Source organism: Mobula hypostoma, chromosome 10 (genome assembly GCF_963921235.1).
Source record: "Mobula hypostoma chromosome 10, sMobHyp1.1, whole genome shotgun sequence".
NCBI classification, from domain to species: Eukaryota; Metazoa; Chordata; class Chondrichthyes; order Myliobatiformes; family Myliobatidae; genus Mobula; species Mobula hypostoma.
Window position 1 is genome coordinate 15020033 of NC_086106.1, and position 24390 is coordinate 15044422.

Genomic DNA, 24390 nt, shown 5'->3' on the forward strand with positions numbered 1-24390 from the left:
TAGCATTATAAATTCAGAATATCAATTATACAAGGCAGTGAGGAGGGGAAAAATGACTATGATGACTTGCGATTTTTGAACATGTTTAACCATGGGATTTCACAAGAGGACAGGACATAATCATTTGATCAAAGAGCCATTTGATCAAGGGAGTGGGACAACCTCTGCTTTAAATATACCCAATGACTTGGCCCCCCACAGCTGTTTGTGGCAAAGAATTCTGCAGATTCACCGCTCTCTGGCTAAAGAAATTCCTCCTCATATCCGTTCTCAATGGACGTCCCTCTATTCTGAGGCTGTGCCCTCTGGCCTTAGACTCCCCCACCATAGGAAACCTCCTCTCCACACCCACTCTATCAAGCCCTTTCAACATTCGATGGGTTTCAATGAGATTCTCTCCTCATTCTTAGTGAGTACAGCCCAGGGCCATCAAAGGCTCCTCGCGATGAGCCTTTCAAGCGCGGAATCATTTTCGTGAATCTCCTTCAAATCCTCTCCAACGTCAGTACATCCTGAGGAAGGGTAAGGTGTAGGAATGGAATCCCGAATAACTGAAGACTCAGTGATATGGAGCAGAACAGGTGATAGGAAGGAACGTGCAGGATCCCTGAATTGGAGGAGCTAATATTTCAGGGAAGCAAGAGGCAGTAGATGCTGGCAAGAGCAAACTGTGGGAGCAACTTGGCAGGTCGAACAGCATCTATTGGGGGGGGGGTGGGGAAAGATGCGTCAACACTTCAGATCTAAACCATGCATCAGACCCTCCATAATCTTGGGGAATATTTAGGCTGGAAAGGATTACTAGTGTAGAGGGGGAATGATTTTTTTTTAGATTATGGGGACACTCAGTCCTCCTTTATTGTCATTTAGAAATGCATGCATTAAAAAATGATGCAATGTTCCTCCAGTATAATATGACAGAAACACAAGACAGACCAAGACTAAAACTGACAAAAACCACATAATTGTAACATATAGTTACAACAGTGCAAAGCAATACCGTAATTTGATAAAGAGCAGACCATGGGCACGGTAAAAAAAAGTCTCAAAGTCCCGATAGCCCCAACATCTCACGCAGATGGTAGAAGGGAGAAACTCTCCCTGCCATGAGCTTCCAGTGCCGCAAACTTGCCAATGCAGCACCCTGGAAACACCCCAACCACAGCCGACTCTGAGTCCGTCCGAAAACTTCGAGCCTCCGACACCGAGCACCATCTCTGCTGAGCGCTTCGACCCCGCCCCGGCCGCCAAGCAACAAGCAAAGCCAAGGATTCGAGGCCTTCCCCTCCGGAGATTTTGGATCGCACAGTGGCGGCGGCAGCGAAACAGGCATTTCAGAAGTTTCACCAGATGTTCCTCCATGCTCTCACGTCTGTCTCCATCAAATCAGGATTGTGCACGGCACCCTACTTGACAGATAACAGATATTCATCACTGGAGAGGCCGCGCGCGCTGCGTTGCGCCGCCATCTTCTCCTCCTCCTCATTGATTTGAAAACAAGGCTATGATTTTAAGATCACATGTTGATACCGTGGGATGTCTCAGTTTTAGGAGCACTGGGGTGAACTTTTTGGGCCATTGCGGTCTGACTTTATAAAGATCAATGTAGGTTTTATTATCAAAGCACATATACAACCCTGAGATTCATTTTCCTGTGGGCATACCTGGCAAATCTACAGAATAGTACAAAAGTATCTGTGAAAGACCAACCAGAGGACAGAAGACAACAGATTGTGCAAATGCAAGTATAAATAAATAGCAATTAAATGATAAGAACATGAAATAGCAGGGTAAAGAACCCTTAAAGTGAGATTGTTAGTTGTGGGAACATCTCAATGGATGGGCAAATGAGTGTAGTTATCCCCTTTTATTCAAGAGCCTGATGATTGAGGGGTAGTAACTGTTCTTGAACCTGGTGGTCTAAGACCTGAGGCTCTTGCACCTTCTACTTGATGGCAGCAGCGAGAAGAGAGCACGGCCTGGGTGGTGGAGATCTCGGATGATGGATGCTGCTTTCCTACGACAGCGTTTCATGTAGATGTGCTCAATGGTTGGGAGGGCTTTGCCTGTGACGTATGGGGCCAAATCCACGACCTTTTAAACGGAAAATCTTATTGGGGCTTTGGTGTTTCCATACCAGACTATGATGCAGCCAGTCAGCACAAGCGGTTCTGTTGCAAACTAAGTTCACTTTCTCAGAGGGAAGAGCTATAAATTGAGAAGGGGAGAAACGGTTTACCAGATGTTTTATGGAGTGGCAGGTGCATTGAATGCACTGTCGGGGGAAATAGCCGGGTGGGGCCTGCAGCAAGGCACGGCTTCAGATCATGTCCAGCCGAAGATGGCTTACAGAGAGAGTACAATCAGCCCAAGCAAGAAAGGTCTGTGAAGAGCACAGCTTCCCTTTGCAGAGCAGGGGACTGGAGCCACTTGGTATACCAAGCTAAGATAAGGATGGAAATGAAGATTTCTAGTGTGACAGTAACTACTGGTCAGTTGCTTTACTAATTCTGAAATATTATTGCCCAAAATAATTTTTAAAAAAAGACCATCAAACACCCAATGTGCAGAGGGAAGGGGTGAGAAAAAGACACACAGATCGTGCAAATAGTAAAAGCAAGCAACAGCATTTGGAATGAAAGTGAGTCCATTGACACGAAGGCTGGAGTAGGCCCGCAGCCTCAGCCTCAGGTCACCACTCAACGGAGCAAAATGTCGCGGAGCCTGCGGGCACAAAACCCGGGACAGGCCGGGGCCTCTGCCTCACTGCAGCGGAGAATGGAGGAAGCGACGCAGATTGGCTCACGTTCACGGCTGGCACAGATATTGTGGCCTGAAGAGAGGGCAGGGCCTGTTCCTGTGCTGTGCTGAACCACGTCCGAGATGCAAATGGAAGGAGGGGTGAACTGTCCCAATTTCAGGTGTGTGGACAGTCATCTTGTCTTTAGGGTGAATCAGAGTCAAGTGCTCCTGGCTGTTGTCTCTGGAGATTAGAGAATCAACTGCTCAGAGAACATTAGAGTGTTGGGCTGAGGCTATTTGGCCCCATTGTGCCTTTGCAAGCAGTTTGAAGGAGGTGCTCCTAACCTTAACTCTTCTCTGCAGACTTTCCCTTTGGGTTTATTCAATTCTCTTTGCAGAGTTGCTGTTGAATTTGCTTCCAACACCCCTTCAAGCAGACGGGTAAACCAAATGTCTCCTCCTCTGTCCTCTGATCCTGCCTATTATTTTATGTCAGAGATCCGTGGGCCCAACTCTTTTGCCGCGGAGTTTCTGCTACCTGCTTACTTCAGTCAGTCAGGTAGCAGTCAACGTTTACCTCTGACATTCAGATCTATAGACAGATACCTCAGTCAGCCTCTGCTGTTCAGATCTAGACAGGACCAATAGATACCCCAGTCAGCCTCTGACATTCAGATCTATAGACAGATACCTCAGTCAGCCTCTGCTGTTCAGATCTAGACAGGACCAATAGATACCCCAGTCAGCCTCTGACATTCAGATCTATAGACAGATACCTCAGTCAGCCTCTGCTGTTCAGATCTAGACAGGACCAATTCATATCCCAGTCAGCCTCTGACATTCAGATCTATAGACAGATACCTCAGTCAGCCTCTGCTGTTCAGATCTAGACAGGACCAATAGATATCCCAGTCAGCCTCTGCAAGTCAGATCTATACAGGACCAATAGATATCCCAGTCAGCCTCTGCAAGTCAGATGTAGATGGGGCCAACAGATACCCCGGTCAGCCTCTGCCATTCAGATCTAGACAGGACCAATTCATATCCCAGTCAGCTTCTGCCATTCAGATCTATAGACAGGGCCAACAGATACCCCTGTCAGTCTCTGCTGTTCAGATCTAGACAGGACCCACAGATACCCCAGTCAGCCTCTGCTGTTCAGATCTATACAGGACCCACAGATACCCCAGTCAGCCTCTGCCATTCAAATCTAGACAGGACCAATTCATATCCCAGTCTGCAATTCAGATCTATAGACAGGACCAATAGATACCTCAGTCATCCTCTGCCATTCAGATCTATACAGGACCAATAGATACCCCAGTCAGCCTCTGCTGTTCAGATCTAGATGGGGCCAACAGATACCCCGGTCAGCCTCTGCCATTCAGATCTAGACAGGACCAATAGATATCCCAGTCAGCCTCTGCAAGTCAGATCTATACAGGACCAATAGATATCCCAGTCAGCTTCTGCCATTCAGATCTATAGACAGGGCCAACAGATACCCCAGTCAGTCTCTGCTGTTCAGCTCTATTGACAGGACCAACAGATATCCCGGTCAGCCTCTGCCATTCAGATCTAGACAGGCTTCATTGTCAGTTACGCTTCCAAGGGTGAACATCACCAACAGTTTGTCCTGGTCCAACAACGTAGATGCCACTGCCAAGAAAGCTCACCCAATAGCTGTTCTTCCTCAGGAGGCTAAAAAAAGGAAAAAAATGTGCGTGTTCCTGCTAACTGTGGCTAATTGTTATCGATGCACCGTAGAAAACATTCTGTCTGGCTGCAATACAATTTGGTAAGATAACTCCTCTGCATCTGACCGCAAGAAGCTGCAGAGTTGTGGTCACAGCTCAGCACATCTTGGAAATCAGCTTCCCCTCCATGTCCTCAGTCAACACTTCTCGCTGCCTCGGTAAAGCAACCAGCATCATCAAAGACCCAGCCAGCCTGGACATTTTCTCTTCTCCCCTATTCCTTTGGTAAGAAGATACAAAAGTCTGAAAGTGCAAACTACCAAGCTCGAGCACAGCTTCTACCCCTGTTGTAATAAAACTATTATATAGTTTCTTAGTACAATTAGCAGGGTTCTTGACTTCATGACCTACCTTGCTATGATCCTGCACCTTACTATTCCCCTGCACTGTACCACTGCATCTCTTTCCCGATTCCTAAAAAAAGCAATCGGGAGACAGCGGCTGGAATTTCTGGGACGTGTGCTGAGGAAAGAGAAGCTCGAACGTCTTGCAGTGACGGGAAAAACTCCTGGAAGAAAAAGTTGCAGTCGACAGTGTATGACATTCATGAGTTGCATCAGGGGGTGGGCAGGCAAAAGTTTGAAGAGCTTATTCGTACCTCTCAGATTAAAGATCATGATTACCCACACCATATGACACAGCACATGATGACAATGAAGACAATGACGATGATGAAGATGAAGACGAAAATGATGATGACAATGACTATGATGAAGATGTTGTTGAAGATGAAGACTATGATGATGAAGATGAAGACAATGATGATGATGAAGATGAAAATGATGACAATGACTATGATGAAGACGATGTTGATGAAGATGAAGACTATGATGTTGGCTCTATCTGTAGCTGTTGCATTTTATTTATTTGTTTTACTTATTGATACCGTGAGGAATAGTCACTTCCTGCCCTTTTGAGCCATGCCACCCCAGCAATCCCAGACAAACCCGATTAACCCTGACCTACTCACAGGACAGTTTTTTTATTATCGCTAATTAACCTACCCGGTAATCTTTGGACTGTGGGAAGAAGCCAAAGCACTCAAGGAGAAATCATGCATTCCACAGGGAGGAGGTACACAGGCTCCTTACAGAACAGCACCAGAATTGAACTCTGAACTCTGGAACACCCCTAGATGTAACAGCGCTGCTCTAACCGCTACGCTACCGTGGCTCCTTATTCTGCAATGTTATTATTTTCCCTTGTCCTACCTCAATGCTCTGTGTAATGATTTGATCCGTAGGAACAGTATGTAATGGCACATAGAACAGTACAGCACAGTACAGGCCCTTTGGCCCACAATGTTGTGCCGACCCTTAAACCCTGCCTCCCATATGAACCCCCACCTTAAATCCCTCCATATACCTGTCCCGTAGTCTCTTAAATTTCACTAGTGTATCTTCCTCCACCACTGACTCAGGCAGTGCATTCCACACACCAACCACTCTCTGAGTGAAAAACCTTCCTCTAATATCCCCCTTGAACTTCCCACCCCTTACCTTAAACCCAGATCCTCTTGTATTGAGCAGTGGTGCCCTGGGGAAGAGGCGCTGGCTGTCCACTCTAGCTATTCCTCTTATTATCTTGTACACCTCTATCATGTCTCCTCTCATCCTCCTTCTCTCCAAAGAGTAAAGCCCTAGCTCCCTTAATCTCTGATCATAATGCATACTCTCTAAACCAGGCAGCATCCTGGTAAATCTCCTCTGTACCCTTTCCAATGCCTCCACATCCTTCCTATAGTGAGGCGACCAGATCTGGACACAGTACTCCAAGTGTGGCCTAACCAGAGTTTTATAGAGCTGCATCATTACATCGCGACTCTTAAACTCTATCCCTCGACTTACGAAAGCTAACACTCCATAAGCTTTCTGAACTACCCTATCCACCTGTGAGGCAACTTTCATGGATCTGTGGTGTAAGATGAGCTTTTTCCTGACCCTTGGTTACACATGACAACAGCAAACAAACTCCAATTCCAGTTCCAAGGTCAAAGTTTGCCTTGAGCTTTAGACAGCTTAATGTCTTGAGATAGAACGGAGACGGAAGGGTTGTCATTTAGAAAGAAGAACCCCTGTTTAAGGAAACAACTGCTCAGTTGATAATTTTGAGGCTTTATGATGTGCAGTGCCGTGCTTTCTTTTCCTCCCTTTAGTTAGTCGTCGGCAAGGACCAAGTCCTGCGGTCGGGTCTTCGCTCACAGCCAAGAGGAAGGCAGCTGACGATTCGGCCCGGATTCCAGGCATCTCACCGAAGAAGAGGTACCCGGGCGAACAACTGCAGCCTGTGCACTTTTTGCTTTAGTTTAAGTTTAATGATTCTAAAACGAAAAGCCCATTCCTATCTAAATATAAACCTATCACTCATGCTTGCACTACACCAGAGCCTGTGTGATTTCTCCTGAACGTAACAGCACTGGAGCCTGAATGCAGCTATAAACGCAGCTGAGTTAAGTGTAGAGATTCCACTTGGAATTATTTTGCTGTTCCTGTTACTAGTTCGCACTGAGATACTGCCATTGTTCAGATGACAGTGCTGCTTCCATTGGGAGGGTGTTTTCCCTTCCCGTAGCGTTGGGAATTGAGCAGAGGGGACAGGGTTGCAGCTTCTCAGGATGGGAGGTTGGTCTTTTAAGATCACAATGATTGTGTGAGATTTTTGCAGTTCTCAACACAGTCAGCCACTGGGGAGAATTCAAGCTTAGAGTCATAGAGAAGTACAGCACAGAAACAGGCCCTTTGGCCCATCTAGTCCATGCCGAAACCGTTCAACTACCTGCTCCCGATGGCCTGCAACCAGGCCATAGCCCTCCATATCCCTACCATCCATGTACCTATAAGAGGAACACGAGGGGAAACTTCTTCACTCAGAAGGTGGTGAGGGCATGGAATGAGCTGCCAGCACAAGTCCATGCAACTCGATTTCTTCTCTTAAATGTTGAAATCGAGCTTGCATGGACCACTTGTGCCAGCAGCTCGTTCCACACTGTCACCACCTTCTGAGTGACGAAGTTTCCCCTCGTGTTCCCCTTCAACTTTTCACCTTTCACCCTTAACCCACAACCTCTGGTTGTAGTCCCACCCAACCTCAGAGGGGGTAAAAACCTGCTTGCATTTACCCTTTCTGTACCCCTCATAATTTTGTACACCTCTATGAATTCTCCCCTCAATCTTCTACATTCTAAAGAATACCGTCCTGCCCTATTCAGTCTTTCCTTGGGTCCTCCAGACCCGGCAACATCCTTGTAAATGTTCTCTGGACTCTTTCAACAAGCTGGTAACAAACTTACGGACATCAAAGGATCTGAAGGTGAAGGACGAGAGGGAGGAGGCCACTCGGCCCGTTGAGCCTGTGCTGTACCTGCTTTTCAGAAAGATCGTGACTGATCTGACCTTGGCCTCCACTCCACTTTCCTCTTCTCCACAGTCCTCGAGTCTGCTGCAGTTTAAAGATCTGCCTGTCATACTCGGACTTAAATTTATTCCATCCTGTTGAGGGTCTTGGAGTCCATATTTCAATAAGATCACCTCAATGTTGTGAACTACAGTGAGTATCCACCCAACCTGCTCCCACAACACCTTCAGTCCAAGCAAAAACCATGTTGAATCCAACAAGTAACCTCCCCACCCTTTTTCCCTCAGAACCTTTTGCTCACCCTCTCCCTGTTCATGCTGATAGATTAGATACTTCCCATTGACCTTGTACACTAGCTGTCTATACAAGGCTGATTGAAGACCTGCTGGGAATCCGAATACACAACATCAGCTACTTCCCCTTTATCCACCTTCCTCACCCTGAGATTACCGTCAAGTCCAAGTTCCATTCATAAATTCCAGGCTGATTCATCTTGATTATTATCAAGGTTTTCTAAAATGTTGTATTACAAGTGGCTTAAGATAGAATTTTGCCAATCACACAAACACTAGCTGGGTTCCTCTTTTTACTTTTTCTTTGAATCAGAGAGCTAAATAATCCATTTGTATCTGGATACAAGGATCAGCAACATTTTACAAACAAGAGGTGCTGGAAATGCAAAGCAACACACACAAAGTGCTAGAGGAACTCAGAAAGCCAGGCGGCATCTGTGGAAAAAAGTTAACGGTCGACGTTTCCACGGATGCTGTCTGGCCCGCTGTGTATTGCTCAGCAACCATTTTGTTTAGTATCAGAGTAGATTTGATGGGGCTTTTGCTGGTTTCCAATTTAGCCAGTCAGTAATCATCCCTTTCCCTACTCCCCGCAGGAGATCACTGTCCGATTCAGAGGAGGCTAAACCTGAATCCTGTGTGGATGATGGAAGTCCAGGATCGACAGACTTCACCCGTGCAGGTCCGTGGCCTTTTGGAATACCTACTGTGAGATCGCGGTGGCTGCTAGTCGTAACTGATGGTTAAACACAAGACCTAGGAGACGTCCGGTGTGGGGCAGTCTTGAACGGAGGTGGGAGAAGTTCCCGCAGGGGAGGGAGATGCGAGGATTGACTGGGCAAGGAGCCAGCAAGTCATGAAGAGGCATTGGAGGAGAGTCCAAGAAAAATTTGTGGGTGGAACGGGGGAGGTGTAGGGGAAGACAAGCCATGGGGGGAGTCCACCGGGATCTTAGAGGGGGCAAAGGGGGTTAGTTGAGACCTTGGTGCTGGTCTGGACAGGGAGGTGGTGGGAAGACCAGGCTGTCCTCGGTAAGAGACGAGACAATGCCTCCCCTGGATCTCGGTCTCAATCCCCAACAAAGTCCAGTATCTTCTGTGAAACATCTTCAGTGTTGGCACGTGGCCAAGTGGTTAAGGTGTCGGTCTGGTGATTTGAAGGTCGCTAGTTCGAGCCTTGGCTGAGGCAGCGTGTTGTGTCCTTGAGCAAGGTACTTAATCACACATTGCTCTGCGACGACACCGGTGCCAAGCTGTATAGGCCCTAGTGCCCCTCCCTTGGACAACATCGGTGTCGTGGAGAGGGGAGACTTGCAGCATGGGCAACTGCTGGTCTTCTATAAAACCTTGCTCCCTGGAAACCTTCCAGGCTCCCTGGAAACCTTCCAAGGTGCAAATCCATGGTCTCATGAGACTAACGGATACCTATTTATTTTCTGTGAAATACCTTGGTGACTGATGGAGGCGGGGAGAGGTCGGGCTGATGGGACAGCTGGCGGGAAAGGGACAGGCTTGTCATCGAAGCGGAGCTGTAAGGTTGTTGTCTGTGAGGAGGAAGTCGTGGGTCCTTGGAAAAACCCAGCCAGCAGACGGCAGCTGTGGAATCACCAACGGAAGGCGAGCAGAGGGGGCGAGGTGGGGTCTGTGAAAGGTGGGGAAAACGGAGGGACAAAGTGAAGGCTGATCTTGGTGGTGGTGTGGTCACTTCTCAGCCCCTCCTTTAAGGTGCGAGTTTATAGAAATATACAGCATGTGATTCTTCAGCTTATCTTGTAGTGTTGTCTGTTGGCACTCATCCCATTTTCACACTTTAGTACCTTTTCCCTCCACAACTTTTCTAGAACATAGAAAACCTACAGCACAATACAGGCCCTTCGGCCCACAATGCTGTGCCGAACATGTACTTTAGAAATTACCTAGGGTTACCCATAGCCCTCTGTTTTTCTAAGCTCCATGTACCTGTCCAGGAGTCTCGTAAAAGAACCTATTGTTTCCGCCTCCACCACTGTCACCAGCAGCCCATTCCACACACTCACCACTCTCTGCATAAAAAAACTTACCCCTGACATCTCCTCTGTACCTGCTTCCCAGCACCTTAAAACTGCCCTGTCGCGTTGGCCATTTCAGCCCTGGGATAAAGCCTCTGACTATCCACACAATCGATGTCTTTCATCGTCTTATACATCTCTCTCAAGTACCTGTCCAAATTCCACACACACACACACACACACACACACACACCTCACTCTCCCCCCACTCCCTTCTCCCCCCTTCTCCCCCCTTCTCCCCCCTTCTCCCCCCTTCTCCCCCCTTCTCCCCCTTCTCCCCCCTTCTCCCCCTTCTCCCCTTCTCCCCTTCTCCCCCTTCCCCCCTTCCCCCCTTCCCCCCTTCCCCCCTTCCCCCCTCCCCCCTTCCCCCCTTCCCCCCTTCCCCCCTTCCCCCCTTCCCCCCTTCCCCCTTCCCCCTTCCCCCTTCCCCCTTCCCCTTCCCTCTCCCCCCCTCTCCCCCTCTCCCCCCTCCCCCCTCTCCCCCCTCTCCCCCCCACTCCCTCCTCCCCTCCTCCCCCCTCTCCCCCCCATCTCCCCCACCTCTCTCCCCCCTCCCCACCTCTCTCTCTGCTCCCTCCACCCCCGGAGGAAATCTGCAGGCCAGGCGACAGCCATGGAAAAGATTATACAGGCGGCGGTTCAGGCCGAGCCCCTTCGCTTCCTTTCCAATCCCGATGGAGAAGTCGCCTGTCCAAATGCCTTTTAAACATCGTAACTTAATCTGCCTCCATCACCTCCTCGGACAGCTCGTTCTAAATATAGAACAATATAGAATCTTGAGGGGTCATAGCCTCAAGATTCGGGGGATTAGATTTCGGACGGAGATGAGGAGGAACTGCTTTTCCCAGAGGTGGTGAGTCTGTGGAATTCTCTGCCCAATGAAGCAGTGGAGGCTACCTCAGTAAATATATTTGAAACAGGGTTGGATAGATTTTTGCATCGTAGGGGAATTAAGGGTTATGGGGGGAAAGGCAGGTAGGTGGAGATGAGTCCGTGGCCAGATCAGCCACGAATGGCAGTGCCGGTTCGATGGGCCGGATGACCGACTCCTGCTCCCATTTCTTATGTTCTTGTATTCGCCACCCTCTATGTAGAAAAACATTTGCCCATCAGGTCTCATTTAGACTTTTGTCCCTTCTACCTTCTGAATCTAGGCTCCACTCCTCAAGACAAAGACTCTGACTCTCTGTCTTTTATATGACCCTCATCATTTTATAAACCTCTGCAAAGCCACCTCTTGCCTTCCGATGTTCAAGTGAGAAGAATCTGGAGCAGAGGCTCCCAAGCAATGCCACGAATCAAGGGGGTCTGAGAACCCCTGATCTAGACTATCCAGTATCTCCCTGTAACCACACCTCTCCATTCCAGGCAATGTCCTGGTGGATCTCATCGGCCATCTCTCCATTGCCACGCATCCTTCCTACGGTGTGGTGACCAGAAATGTACACAACAGTCCAGCTGCAGCAAAACCAATGTTTTGCACAGCAGCAGTGTGTCATGCCAACCTTGTACAAAACTGGATAGAAGGAAGATGCTCCCCCAAACTGTGACAGGGGAATCACAATGCTAGGATTCAGGGTAAGACACTTCACAAATTTTTCCACGCCAAGGGTGATAAATTTGTGGAATTTAACTGAATTACACTTTTTATGGGCTATGGTAGTTTGTTCATTATATGCCGTGTCGTATGACATGGGCAACTATGATGTTTCCATGGTCATGATTGTCTTTGGCAAATTTTTCTACAGAAGTGGTTTGCCATTGTCGTCTCCTGAGCAGTGTCTTTACAAGATGGTGACCCCAGCCATTGTCAACACTCTTCAGTGATTGTCTACCCGGAGTCAGTGGCCGCATAACCAGGACTTGTGACCTGCACCAGCTGCTCCCATGGTTTCACGTGACCCTGATCAAGGGGGCAAAGCGGGTGCTACACCTTGGCCAGGGGTGACCCGCAGGCTAGCGGAGGGAAGACGAGCCTCACACATCCTTTGGTAGAGACGTATCTCCACCCCACCACCATTATGGTCGTATAATGATTAAATTACAAAGCCATAATCAAGATATGAGATCGAATCCTATCATGGCTGCTGGCAAATTTTAAGTTCACTTGATCAAATACTCTCTCCTGAAGGCAAGTAGGGAGGCAGATCCAAGGAAAACCGTCACCTAACCAACGAAGAGAAAGGTTAACTAAGTTAGGACTTCATTGCTTGGGGCATAAGAGGAATGAGGGGTATAAACAGACTAAATGCAAGCTGGCTTTTTTCACTGAGGTTGGGTGAGACTAGAACTAGAGGTCGTGGGTTAAGGGTGAAAGGTGAAATGTTTAAAGAGAACATGAGGATCTTCTTCATTTAGCGGGTGGGGAGAGTGTGGACCGAGCTGCCAATGGATGTGGTTGAAGCAGGTTCGATTTCAACATTTAAGAGAAATTTGGATAACTCCTTGGTTGAAAGGTATGGAGGGCTATGATTGAGGTGCAGGACAATGGGACTAGGCAGAATAATGGTTCAGCACAGAGTAGATGGGCAGAAGGGCCTGTTTCTGTCTGTTCTCTATGACTCTCAGTCATTGTGAAGTCTGGTGGACTAGAAGAGGCCATTTGGTGCATTGTTAGACTTTGTAGAGCCAGTCTAATCAGCCCTAGTCTGCTGGGCTCCTGTAGCTCTGCACATAATTTTCTCTCAATCTAATTGTGCGAGAATGGTAGACCCTGTTGCTTCCCCACACACTGCCAGTGAATTCAAGAACATTGCCAGCAAATAGTAATTACCTCGTCTTCCCCCATTATTAAAAATCTGCACCTCCTGATCTTTAAATTATACGCCAATAGAAATGATCCCTTCTCCCGTCCCCCCTTCTCCCGTCCCCCCTTCTCCCGTCCCCCCTTCTCCCGTCCGTCCCCCTTCTCCCATTCCCCTTCTCTCCTCCCCTTCTCTGTGTCTTCCTCTCCCCTCCCCCTCTCTCTCTGTCTACCTGTCCCCCTCCCTGTCTCTCTGTGTCTCCCTCCCTCCCCCGCCCCCCGAGTCTCTGTCTCTCGTTAGTACTACAGCACAGAGTTGGCCCTCCAGCCCTTTGAGCCCCAGCAGTCTAACCCCAGGCTGGTCACAGGGCAATTTCCCATGGCCAATTACCCTACCCAGTACGTCTTTAGACTGGGAGGACCTGGAGAAAACCCACACATTCTAAGGGGAAGATGTACAGACACTCCTTACAGAACAGCGCAAATTCCATAGCAACCTGAGCTGTAATCGTGTGGTACTAGCCATTATGCTGCTGGGGTGCCCCCTACTGAAACTCATCATAAACTTCAGAATAAAGTTCGTTGCGACTGACATCAGTCGGGACACTTTTTGTGGCAGCAATACAGTACAGACACAACAAATTACTACAATAAAAAAATATGTAAATTAATAGTGCAATAATACACTATAAATAGTGCTCATGGACCTTGCAGAAATCTGATGGTAGAAGGGAAGAGGCTGTTCCTAAAATGTTTGAGTGTGTGTCTTCAGGCTCCTGTACCTCCTCCCAGATGATACTAACAAGAAGACGACGTGACCCAAGTGGTGAAAATCCTTAACTATTGATGCCACCCTCTTGAGGCCCCACCGTCTGAAGGTTTCCTCGATGAGGGGGAGGCTTGTGCTCGTGATGGAGCCAATGGTGTCTACAGTCCTATGAAGCCTCTTGTGATCCTGTGCATTGGTACCTCCACAGCAGGCAGTGATGCAACCAGCCAGAATGCTCTCCACCATACAGCAGGAGAAACCGGCTAGTCTTTGCTGACAATCCAGATCTTTTTGAACTATGAATGGAGTTTAGTCGCTGGCGTGCCTTCATCATGACTGCATCAGTATGGTGGTCCCAGGATAGATTCCCCGAGATGTTGACGGCCAGGAACTTGAAGCTGCTCACACTTTCCACCACTGACCTCTCAATGAGAAACCTTCTGGGGCTGTCTACTGTGTCTGGTGCGCCCGATGCAGCCTCCTCTACATTGGTGAGACCTGTCGTAAATTGGGGGGTGGGGGGGGCAGCTTCGTCGAGCACCTCTGCTCCATCAGCCTAAAGCGGAACTTGCCAGTGGCAGAACATTTTAATTCTGATTTCCATTCCCGTTCTGACATGTCCGTCCGTGGTCTCCTCTTGTGCTCTTGTGCCAAGATGAGGCCACCCTCAGGGTGGAGGAGCAACACCTTATATTCCGTCTGAATAGCCTCCAACCTGATGGCATGGACATCGATTTCTCCTGGTAAATTTTTTTCCTCCCCCTGCCCTCCTATTCTAATCCCCACTCTAGCCTTTTACCTCTTCTCACCTGCCTATTACCTTCTCTTTCTCCTGTTGTCCACTCTCCTCTCCTATCAGATTCCTTCTTCTCCAGCCCTTGACTTTCCCATTCCAGCTGGCTTCACCTATCACCTTCCAGCTAGCCTCCTTCCCCTCCCCACACCTTTATTTAGTCTGGTGCCTTCCCCCTTCAATTTCAGTCCTGAAGAAGGGTCTCGGCCCAAAACATCGCTGTTTGTTCATTTCCATAGATGCTGCCTGACCTGCTGAGTTCCTCCAGCATTTTGTATGTGTTGCTTTGGATTTCCAGCATTTGTAGACATTTTCTTACTTCTTAATTTTTAAATCTTTTTATTAATTATTATTGAAAATCAAAAAATACATTAAAGTAATCAAATCAACATATCAATATGTACAATAAGAGTTAAACTATCAAGGAGGGAGGAGAAGATGGCGGTGCGACGCAGCGCGCGTGGCCGTTCCGACTGATATCGTAGGGGTTAACTAGGATGCCGTGCACAATCCTGATTTGGTGGAGACAGCCGTGAGAAGCATGGAGGAACACCTGGAGAAACTTCTGAAATGCCAGCTTCACTGCCACTGCTACTGTACGATCGAGAATCTCCGGAGGGGAAGGCCCCAAATCCTCGGCTTTGCCTATTACCTGTTGCCGAGACCGGGGTTGAAGCGCTCGGCAGAGATGGTGCCCGGTGCTCGGTGTTGAAGGGCTGGTCGGAGGCTTGAAGTTTTCGGACAGACTCGGAATCGGACTGTGGTCGGATGTTTCCGGGATGCTGCATCGGCAAGTTTGCGGCGCTGGAGGTTCACCGTCTGCGTGAGATGATGGGACTTTCGAGAGACTTTGAGACTTTTACCGTGCCATGGTCTGTTCTTATCAAATTAAGGTATTGCTTTGCACTGTTGTAATTATACGTTATAATTATGTGGGTTTTGTCAATTTTTCAGTCGGTTTGTCATGTGTTTCTGTGGTATCATTCTGGAAAAATATTGTATCATTAATGCATGCATTATTAAATGACAATAAAAGAGGACTGCGTGTCCTCATAATCTAAAAAAAAACTGATTAACCAAGCTAAACAATATATCAATAATAATAAGAAAAAAACAAAATGTTAAAACTATAATTTTTTTTGGAAAAAAGAAAGAAGGAAAAAAGAACTCCTACTAACTGAAACAAAAAAAAACCCCTACTAACCAAAAAAAAACGAAAAAAAAAACATTGGGAGTACAACCCCAGACCTATACGCCATACAAGCTTCCATAAAAGAAAAACATCAATCCGCCAACCAAATCCACTTACACAAGAATCAGAAGGGGACTTGTAGACATTTTCATGTTAATGAAGACTGGTGTTTGTTCTCCCAACTTCCCCCTCCTGAAGTCTGCAATCAATTCCTTGGTCTTACTGATGTTGAGTGCAATGTTGCTCTTGCAATTCCACCCGACCAACCAATCTAAGTCACTCCTGTAAGCCTCCTCGTTGCCACCCCTCAATCTAAACCTAGCTTCTCCATTCTGACCAGGTAGGTGAATGCTAGTCTTATGCTTGAGAAATTATCTCCTTGGGATGTGTGGGTTATTCTTTTTTTTTGCAGACCTCGGCCAAGTTGAGAATCTGTTCCCTGTAGCATCTCAGAGTCCTTCTGCGTTCCTGAAAACCTGGACAGAGCGAGACGTCCTGTCAGCAGGGGGCAGGAGAGCTCCATTTATCGCTTCAGTGACCAGGATGGGAAATAGCAAGGCAACGAGTTACCGGAGGCAGAGGCAAGTACCAACAGCCCTCACGTTGTTTAGGCAGAAATCCAACACGACAGAGATCGATCTTTAAGTACATGTAAATAATATATCTTTATGAGCCCAATGTTCTTTACAGTCAGTGAAGGGTTTCCGAATTGTAATTCAGGTTGAAGTTAAAAACTGTACAGTGCTGTGCAAACGTTTTATATGCTTATGTATACCGAAGATACCTAAAACTTTTATACAGTACTGTTGTAATTTTATGTATTGCACTGTAATTCTGCCGCAAAAAAAAACAAATTTCCTAACGTGAGTGAAGAGCCATTCTATAATGACCAATAAACCAATTTGTAACCCAGGTTAATTAAACCCAAAGATGTAATGTTGGAAAGCTCCACCTGTGGAGGGATGAAAATACGGTTTAAAAAAAGAGAACTTGGGGGAAGCTATGAACGAGACGTGGCTGACACAGCACGGGAAAGCGAGAGAAACGCAGCAAACTATTAGAAACTAAAGATATAAGAGCGTTAAAAGTGGAATTAGTCGTGCCTATCTCTACCCTACTTACTTGGAAAACCTCAGGGTGAAAAGCCTGGAGGAGATACGATGGTGATAAAGGATTGCTTGAGGCTACATCTATAACACGCCATCAGCTGTAACGAGACAATATCGGCAGGGACGAGCGTCCAAGATCTCCACCGTGTGACCGGGAATTAGTTCTGTTAAATCACACCAAGGGATTTGGTGAGGTTTTTTTGTGTAAGTATTGTAAATTGACTTTCCGTGGATGATCAACTATTTCATCCAACAAAACAAGATGGCTAGCCACCCAAGATGAAGAACCAGCGTGGGAATGAACTGTTTCATGACGTGGAGGATTTAATATGATTGGATGTACAAGTTTATTTTCATTCGAAGGATCTGAATTTGATTTTCTGCAAGAACTGGTCATTTTCACAAAGAATTTGATAGGTTATTGAACAAGAATCACTTTGTTTAAAAGTTGTGATGTTGGAAAATTGTGGTGAAAGGAGTTCAGCTGTATAGATTTATAATGTTTGAATTTCAATTTGTAGACGTACTGACTTGGACTGAAACTGAAGTTAACCATAATACTTCAGAATAGGAATTCAATTAGTTTTCTAACAGAGAAGAAAAAAAGGAAAGTTTCGTCTGTAAACCTTTAGATGGGGAATAATACTAGATCTAATTAGTTAGAGAAATTGCAGTAACAAAGGTTATTCTTATGAATATCACTGATTCTAACTAAAGAGGAATTTGGTTTTTGTTTGATGTCTAAGATTTGGAACCTAAACAGAATGTTGTAATTTTAAATTGTTCTTACTCATGTAAATATTTTGTATATCTTGTTTTTTTTTAAATAAATAAAACTTAACACCATAAGTGTGAGTTTTCTGGTCACTGCCTCTTTCTGATATCTAGAGCTTCTGATGACTTACTAGCCCCTGGTGTAGTACTATGTAATCTGATTTTTCTCATAGAGTGCAGTGACCAGTCGCACAAGATAAGACAAGTGCTACACAGGTGCTACATAAAACTTGGCGAGCCAGCCAGGAGGCAGTTACTAGATAACCAGTAGCATACCGATTAGGATACAAAGCACTGGAAGAATCTTATTGTTCAAACTCACTTGTTCAATTAAGACCTACCGTGAAAGAAAATGGAAGTCTTGGAGGAAAAGGGTGTCAAAATCCCAAATGCTGCTTCAGTCAGTGGCATAACAGAAAAAGATGAGGAAATACTAGGCTTCCTAAAAGAATATGGTTCAGTTGCCAGACTTATTCCTCTGACTGATCCCAGTGAAGAATTTCCTAAGTGCCTCATACAACTTTTGGCTCTGCAGTGCAAGGTCTCCGGCCCTTGCTACCATACACTCAACAGGTAAGGGGTGACCAAAAAGTTTCCTACCATGTAGTCACTTTAGCCGGTGTTTACACTCAGAAAGTTGGAAGAGACTCTACTCAAGCTGACCTTGGTGGGTTGAAAACCTTAGCAAAGTGCAGTGGGAAGGATTATGATGAAATCCTGAGAGAGATGTGAACCCAGATCAGTGAAACCCTTACTATTGAGAGAAGGGAAACAGTCACTGTTCAAACTGCTGAAGATGTGCGTGACAAGACCACAACTCTTCAATTTCGAGCTGATTGCCAGAAACAGATCTAGCTGCTATGCAGAATAACTCGGTCCCTGAGATACAAACCAAGGGAGTTGCAGTGAACCTACCCCTCTCTCCCAATGATCTAAACCCTCCAGAAATTCAAAGGGAGCACATTGTGCCCAGTACTGACTTGATGACTCATGGCCATCCACCAGTAAGGCTCTGAACTTTTTCTGGTAGAACGCCTCGTCCACCTAGTGAGGTGGATTATGAGATGCTAGTGATGCTGAGATGACAGACTCCCAGTTAGCATGCTAGTGTTGAACTGCTCTTGCAAGACCCAAGTGTGTCAGAGCTTCGTAGAACACCAATAATATGTGAAAATAATCTTCCACCAGCTTCTGACATCATCAAGTCCATAAGCCCCGGAGCTTCACCTGCAGTTTACGTGCAAGTCCAATATTCAACTTTTGCCACTATGGAAGATGGTGATGAATTATTTGCCAAATTCATGAACATGGTACAGAGCATGTCTGCCTACCTACAGCAGCTGCAGGTAGCGTTGACACTGTAAAGCGAGGCGGAGTTGCTGAAACTGAGGCTAACAAGCGTCTCTTAAAGCAGTTTTGTAGGAGATGTTGGGACTGATCCCCAATGTTAGAGCTGCAACTGGAACTGAAAAAACAAAACCTGCCATCATTTACAGACTATTGACATTTCTACACCGAGGAAGACAAGCATGTTTCCAGAACCGCTCACATGGAACAACATTTAGGAACAGTTGAACAACGTGCCGGTATACAGTCTCACTCCACAGGTGCCTGTAAAGAAGATGATGTAGCACAGCCAATTTCAGTTACTTCTCAACTGGCTAAACAAATCGCTGAGTTTCAAAGTCAGCTAGCTACTCTGCAAGCCACGAAACAGCGAGGGTAAAAGCGAGCTCTAAGATAGTAGGTGATACGCTACTAAAAGGAAAGGCTGACACAAAGGATAAACTGGAGTCCACAACCACTAACAGACAGCCAAGTGTAAAACCAAAACCTTGGTACTGTTTCAAAAGTGGCGAAAATGGGGGACACAGCCAGCTCTTACTGATATGAACACAATCCGACTCTAGTAGCGGAAGAGTGAAGAGAGTTTGAAAAGAGATGGAGTGAGAGGGAGCCAAGTCATGGTACTCCTAAACCTCATTTTAAACTAGAAGCGGTTCCTGTTGCGGGACCAACAGGGTCTGATGTTGGCAAAACACGTCCCAAAAGCTCCAGGACGTTGCTCAGTGAAACAAAACCCAAGGAAGTGCGGGAACACATCTTGAAGTTTACTGGAAGTCAACAAGTGAAACTGGTTGTGGTTGAAGTTAGCGCTGACGCTGTGTAAGTTGTACGTGGGAGTTGTCTTATCCAACAAACAGCACCTGCCGCAGATGTTGCCATTGTGTAGGTTCGATCCTTAATGTGCTAGTCCTGACAGTTACACACAGGAAGATTAGTGTGGGGGATTACCAGTCATCTCTCATCTCTCTGATGCTAAGATTACAGACTCCTAGTTAACTGATCCTTGTATTAGGGAAGTCATCGAGCAGATGGAAATTGGAGAAAAACCATCCCCTTCAGTGAGAAACACAATCCCCAGACGACCCTACCTTCTCAGAGAATGCAATTATCTAGAGCTAGAGAACGGAATTCTCTACAGGAATTCTCTTTAGGTACAGAGGAGATGTCAGGGCTAAGTTTTTTACGCAGCCAGTGGTGAGTGTGTTGAATGGGCTGCCAGCAACGGTGGTGGAGGTGGATGCCATGGGGTCTTTTAAGAAATTTTTGGATAGATACATGGAGCTTAGAAAAATAGAGGGCTATGGGTAACCCTAGTAATTTCTAAGGTAGGGACATGTTCGGCACAACTTTGTGGGCCGAAAGGCCTGTATTGTGCTGTAGGTTTTCTATGTTTCTATGAGAAGATTAACCGAAGATAAAACAACATACCAGCTTGTTTTACCTGAGAAGTTTCAATTTGAGATACTTAAGAGTTTCACAATGACTTTGGTCACATGGGTATTGATCGTACCCTGGATTTAGTCAGAAGCCGGTTCTGTTGGCCCAAGATGGCTGCTGATGTAGAACCCAAGACTAAAGCATGCGGCCAATGTGTAAGAAGAAAGACCTTGCCTGTGAAAACTGCTCTGTTAGTGAATATTGTGACTACTTGACCCCTGCAGCCGGTCTGCATGGACCTTCTTGTGGTAGAACTCAACCAAAGTAACACAAAAGATGTGTTAGGAATAACTGATCTTTTCACTAAGTATGCTTTTTGGCTGGGTGTAGGAATAGCCAAAACCAAGACGGTTGTGAAGTGCCTTTGGGAGCATTTCAGCTCACATTATGGTTATCCTGAGCGCCTACACAGCAATAGAGGGGCTGACTTTGAATCCCACTTGATTAAAGAACTGTGTGACATAGCTGGAATTCAAAAAGTCAGAACCACACTATATCATCCCATTTGTCGGACCCTGTCGAAAGGTTTACCGGGACCCTTCTAAATATGTTGGGAGCTCAGGAGACGAAAGATAAAAGTCACCGGCGAGAATTTGTGAAACCTCTAGTCCGTGCTTACAATTGCACTAGGAATGAGGCGACAAGCTTTAATCCGTATGAATTGATGTTCGGATGACAACCCAGACTCCCAGTCGACTTGGTTTTCGGGCTACCCTTGAAAGACAAATATGGAAAATCACAGTCTCAGTATGTACAAAATTTGAAATCCTCGTCTTGAGGAAAGCTTCAAGATAGCTACAAGGAACTCACAGAAAAAGGCAAACCAAAGCAAGACCAGATGTGACAAACGTGACAGCTTCCAAGTTGAAGGAAGGAGACCGAGTGCTAGTAAGGAATGTGTGCCTGCGAGGTGAAAACAAACTTGCTGACAAATGGGAAGAAACGGTCTGTGTAGTGGTGAGCCAAGCTGGTGATATGACTGTCTACAAGGTATGTCCTGAGAACCAGCCTGGGCCCATACAAACATTACATAGGGATCTGTTACACACATCAAAGTTGCTGGTGAATGCAGCAGGCCAGGCAGCATCTCTAGGAAGAGGTACAGTCGACGTTTCAGGCCGAGACCCTTCGTCAGGACTAACTGAAAGAAGAGCTAGTGAGAGATTTGAAAGTGGGAGGGGGAGAGGGAGATCCAAAATGATAGGAGAAGACAGGAGGGGGAGGGATGGAGCCAAGAGCTGGACAGGTGATAGGCAAGAGGGATATGAGAGGATCATGGGACAGGAGGCCCAGGGAGAAAGAAAGGGGGGGAGAAGTTGGGCAAGGGGTATAGTGAGAGGGACAGAGGGAGAAAAAGGAGAGAAAGAGAAAGAATGTGTGTATATAAATAAATAACGGATGGTGTATGAGGGAGAGGTGGGGCATTACTGGAAGTTAGAGAAGTCAATGTTCATGCCATCAGGTTGGAGGCTACCCAGACGGAATATAAGGTGTTGTTCCTCCAACCTGAGTGTGCCTTCATCTTTACAGAAGAGGAGGCCGTGGATGGACATGTCAGAATGGGAATGGGATGTGGAATTAAAATGCATGGCCACTGGGAGATCCTGCTTTCTCTGGCGAACAGAGCGTAGGTGTTCAGCAAAGCGGTCTCCCAGTCTGCGTCGGGTCTCGCCAATATATAAAAGGCCACATCGGGAACACCGGACGCGGTATATCACCCCAGCCGACTCACAGGTGAAGTGTCGCCTCACCTGGAAGGACTGTTTGGGGCCCTGAATGGTGGTAAGGGAGGAAGTGTAAGGGCATGTGTAGCACTTGTTCCACTTACACGGATAAGTGCCAGGAGGGAGATCAGTGGGGAGGGATGGGGGGGACAAATGGATAAGGGAGTTACGCAGGGAACAATCCCTGCGGAAAGCAGAGAGGGGGGGGAGGGAAAAATGTGCTTAGTGGTGGGATCCTGTTGGAGGTGGCGGAAGTTACGGAGAATAATATGTTGGACCCGGAGGCTGGTGGGGTGGTAGGTGAGGATCTGGGGAACCCTATTCCTAGTGGGGTGGCGGGAGGATGGAGTGAGAGCAGATGTGCATGAAATGGAGATGCGTTTGAGAGCAGAGTTGATAGTGGAGGAAAGGAAGCCCCTTTCTTTAAAAAAGGAGGACATTTCCCTCATCCTGGAATGAAAAGCCTCATCCTGAGAGCAGGTACGGCAGAGACGGAGGAATTGCGAGAAGGGGATAGCATTTTTGCAAGAGACAGGGTGAGAAGAGGAATAGTCCAGATAGCTGTGAGAGTCAGGTTGGACCCGGAGGCTGGTGGGGTGGTGGGTGAGCCTCCAACCTGATGACATGAACATTGACTTCTCTAACTTCTGCTAGTGCCCCACCTCCCCCTCGTACCCCATCCGTTATTTATTTTTATACACACATTCTTTCTCTCACTCTCCTTTTTCTCCCTCTGTCCCTCTGACTATACCCCTTGCCCATCCTCTGGGCTTCCCCCGCTCCCCCTTGTTTTTCTCCCTGGGCCTCCTGTCCCATGATCCTCTCGTATCCCCTTTTGCCTATCACCTGTCCAGCTCTTGGCTCCATCCCTCCCCCTCCTGTCTTCTCCTATCATTTTGGATCTCCCCCTCCCCCCTCCCACTTTCAAATCCCTTACTCACTCTTCTTTCAGTTAGTCCTGACGAAGGGTCTCGGCCCGAAACGTCGACTGTACCTCTTCCTAGAGATGCTGCCTGGCCTGCTGCGTTCACCAGCAACTTTGATGTGTGTTGCTGAAATGACAGTTACTTACCTTATGTAGAGGAATCCACTGTAAAAGGTAACTTGCCTGTTAGTCCTGAAGAAAACCCAGTGGGAAAAACAACTGAGAAAATGTGTAACCAGTGCATCCAACAGATGAAAGAAGTCTGGGAATTTCGTCAATCCCAGGTAAGTCTGAGACTCGACAAGAGAAAGAGACGTGATGAAGAGTTGACTAGAAAAGATATGACGAATGAAAATTCTCACAAAGAAGAGCCTGAACTTACGTGGTTTTCTAGAAACAGAGAAAAGCCTAGAACTCTGACATATCCTGAGCTGGGAAAACCTATAGTGACAATAGTTCAGTCCCTTTTCCAAGCTCTGAGTTCGACTGCAAATATCCCAGGAGGGGGGAGAAGATGGCGGCGCGACGACAGCGCGCGCGGCCACTTCGGTGATGAGTATCTGTTATTTGTTAAGTAGGGGACCGTGCACAATTCTGATTTGATGGAGACAGACGTGAGAGCACAGCGGAACATCTGGAAAACTTCTGAAATCCCCGCTTTGCTGCCACTGCTACTGTGTGGTAACCGGAATCTCCGGAACTGAAGGCCCGGAGATCCTCGGCTTTGCGAGTTTCAGCGACCAGGGAGAGGTCGAAGGTGCTCGGCAGAGGATGGCGCTCGGGAGGCTGTATCAGAGAGGCTGGTCGGAAGCCCGAAGTTCTCGGACGGATGGACTCAGTGTCGGCTGTGGTCGGCTGTTTCCAAGGCATTGGCAAGTTGACGGTGCCTGGAGGTTTATGGCAGGGAGTTTCTCCCTTTTGCCGCCTGCTATCGGGGACTCGGGAGTCGATCGATTCGGGACTTTGAGAACTTTTTTTTACAGTGCCTATGGTCTGTTCTTTATCAAATTATGGTATTGCTTTGCACTGCTGTAACTATATGGTATAATTATGTGGTTTTGTCAGTGTTAGTCTTTGGTCTGTCCTGTTTTCTGTGATATCACTCCGGAGAAACATTGTATCATTTCTTAATGCATGTATGCATTTCTAAATGACAATAAAAGAGGACTGAGTGTTCTCATAATCTAAAAAAAAACTAATCTAAAATCTAACTGCTGTAGAATCTCTTCCAGATTTCACAAGTGTTGAACACACCAACCCCATTACAGTGCAGCCTGTAGCCGTATGCAAAGGGACTTGCACAACTTCAAAGGGGAAGGGTGTAACCCAGGTTAATAAACCCAAAGATATAATGTTAGAAAGCTCCACTTGTGGAGGGATGAAA

At 46.9% G+C, this 24390-nt stretch overlaps 1 protein-coding gene across 3 annotated transcripts in view; it reads left to right on the forward strand.

The window, feature by feature from the left end:
* The window catches only part of LOC134352665 (uncharacterized), a 104665-nt gene that overhangs the window by 68364 nt on the left and 11911 nt on the right, over positions 1-24390 (forward strand). For 2 of the 3 annotated variants that reach the window (XM_063060019.1, XM_063060020.1), the window contains exons 8-10: positions 6655-6760; positions 8743-8828; positions 16103-16271. In XM_063060019.1, the coding sequence (XP_062916089.1) occupies positions 6655-6760; positions 8743-8828; positions 16103-16271 (361 nt within the window). The remainder of the gene's footprint in view (positions 1-6654; positions 6761-8742; positions 8829-16102; positions 16272-24390) is intronic. The other variant, XM_063060021.1, reaches the window with a different exon arrangement.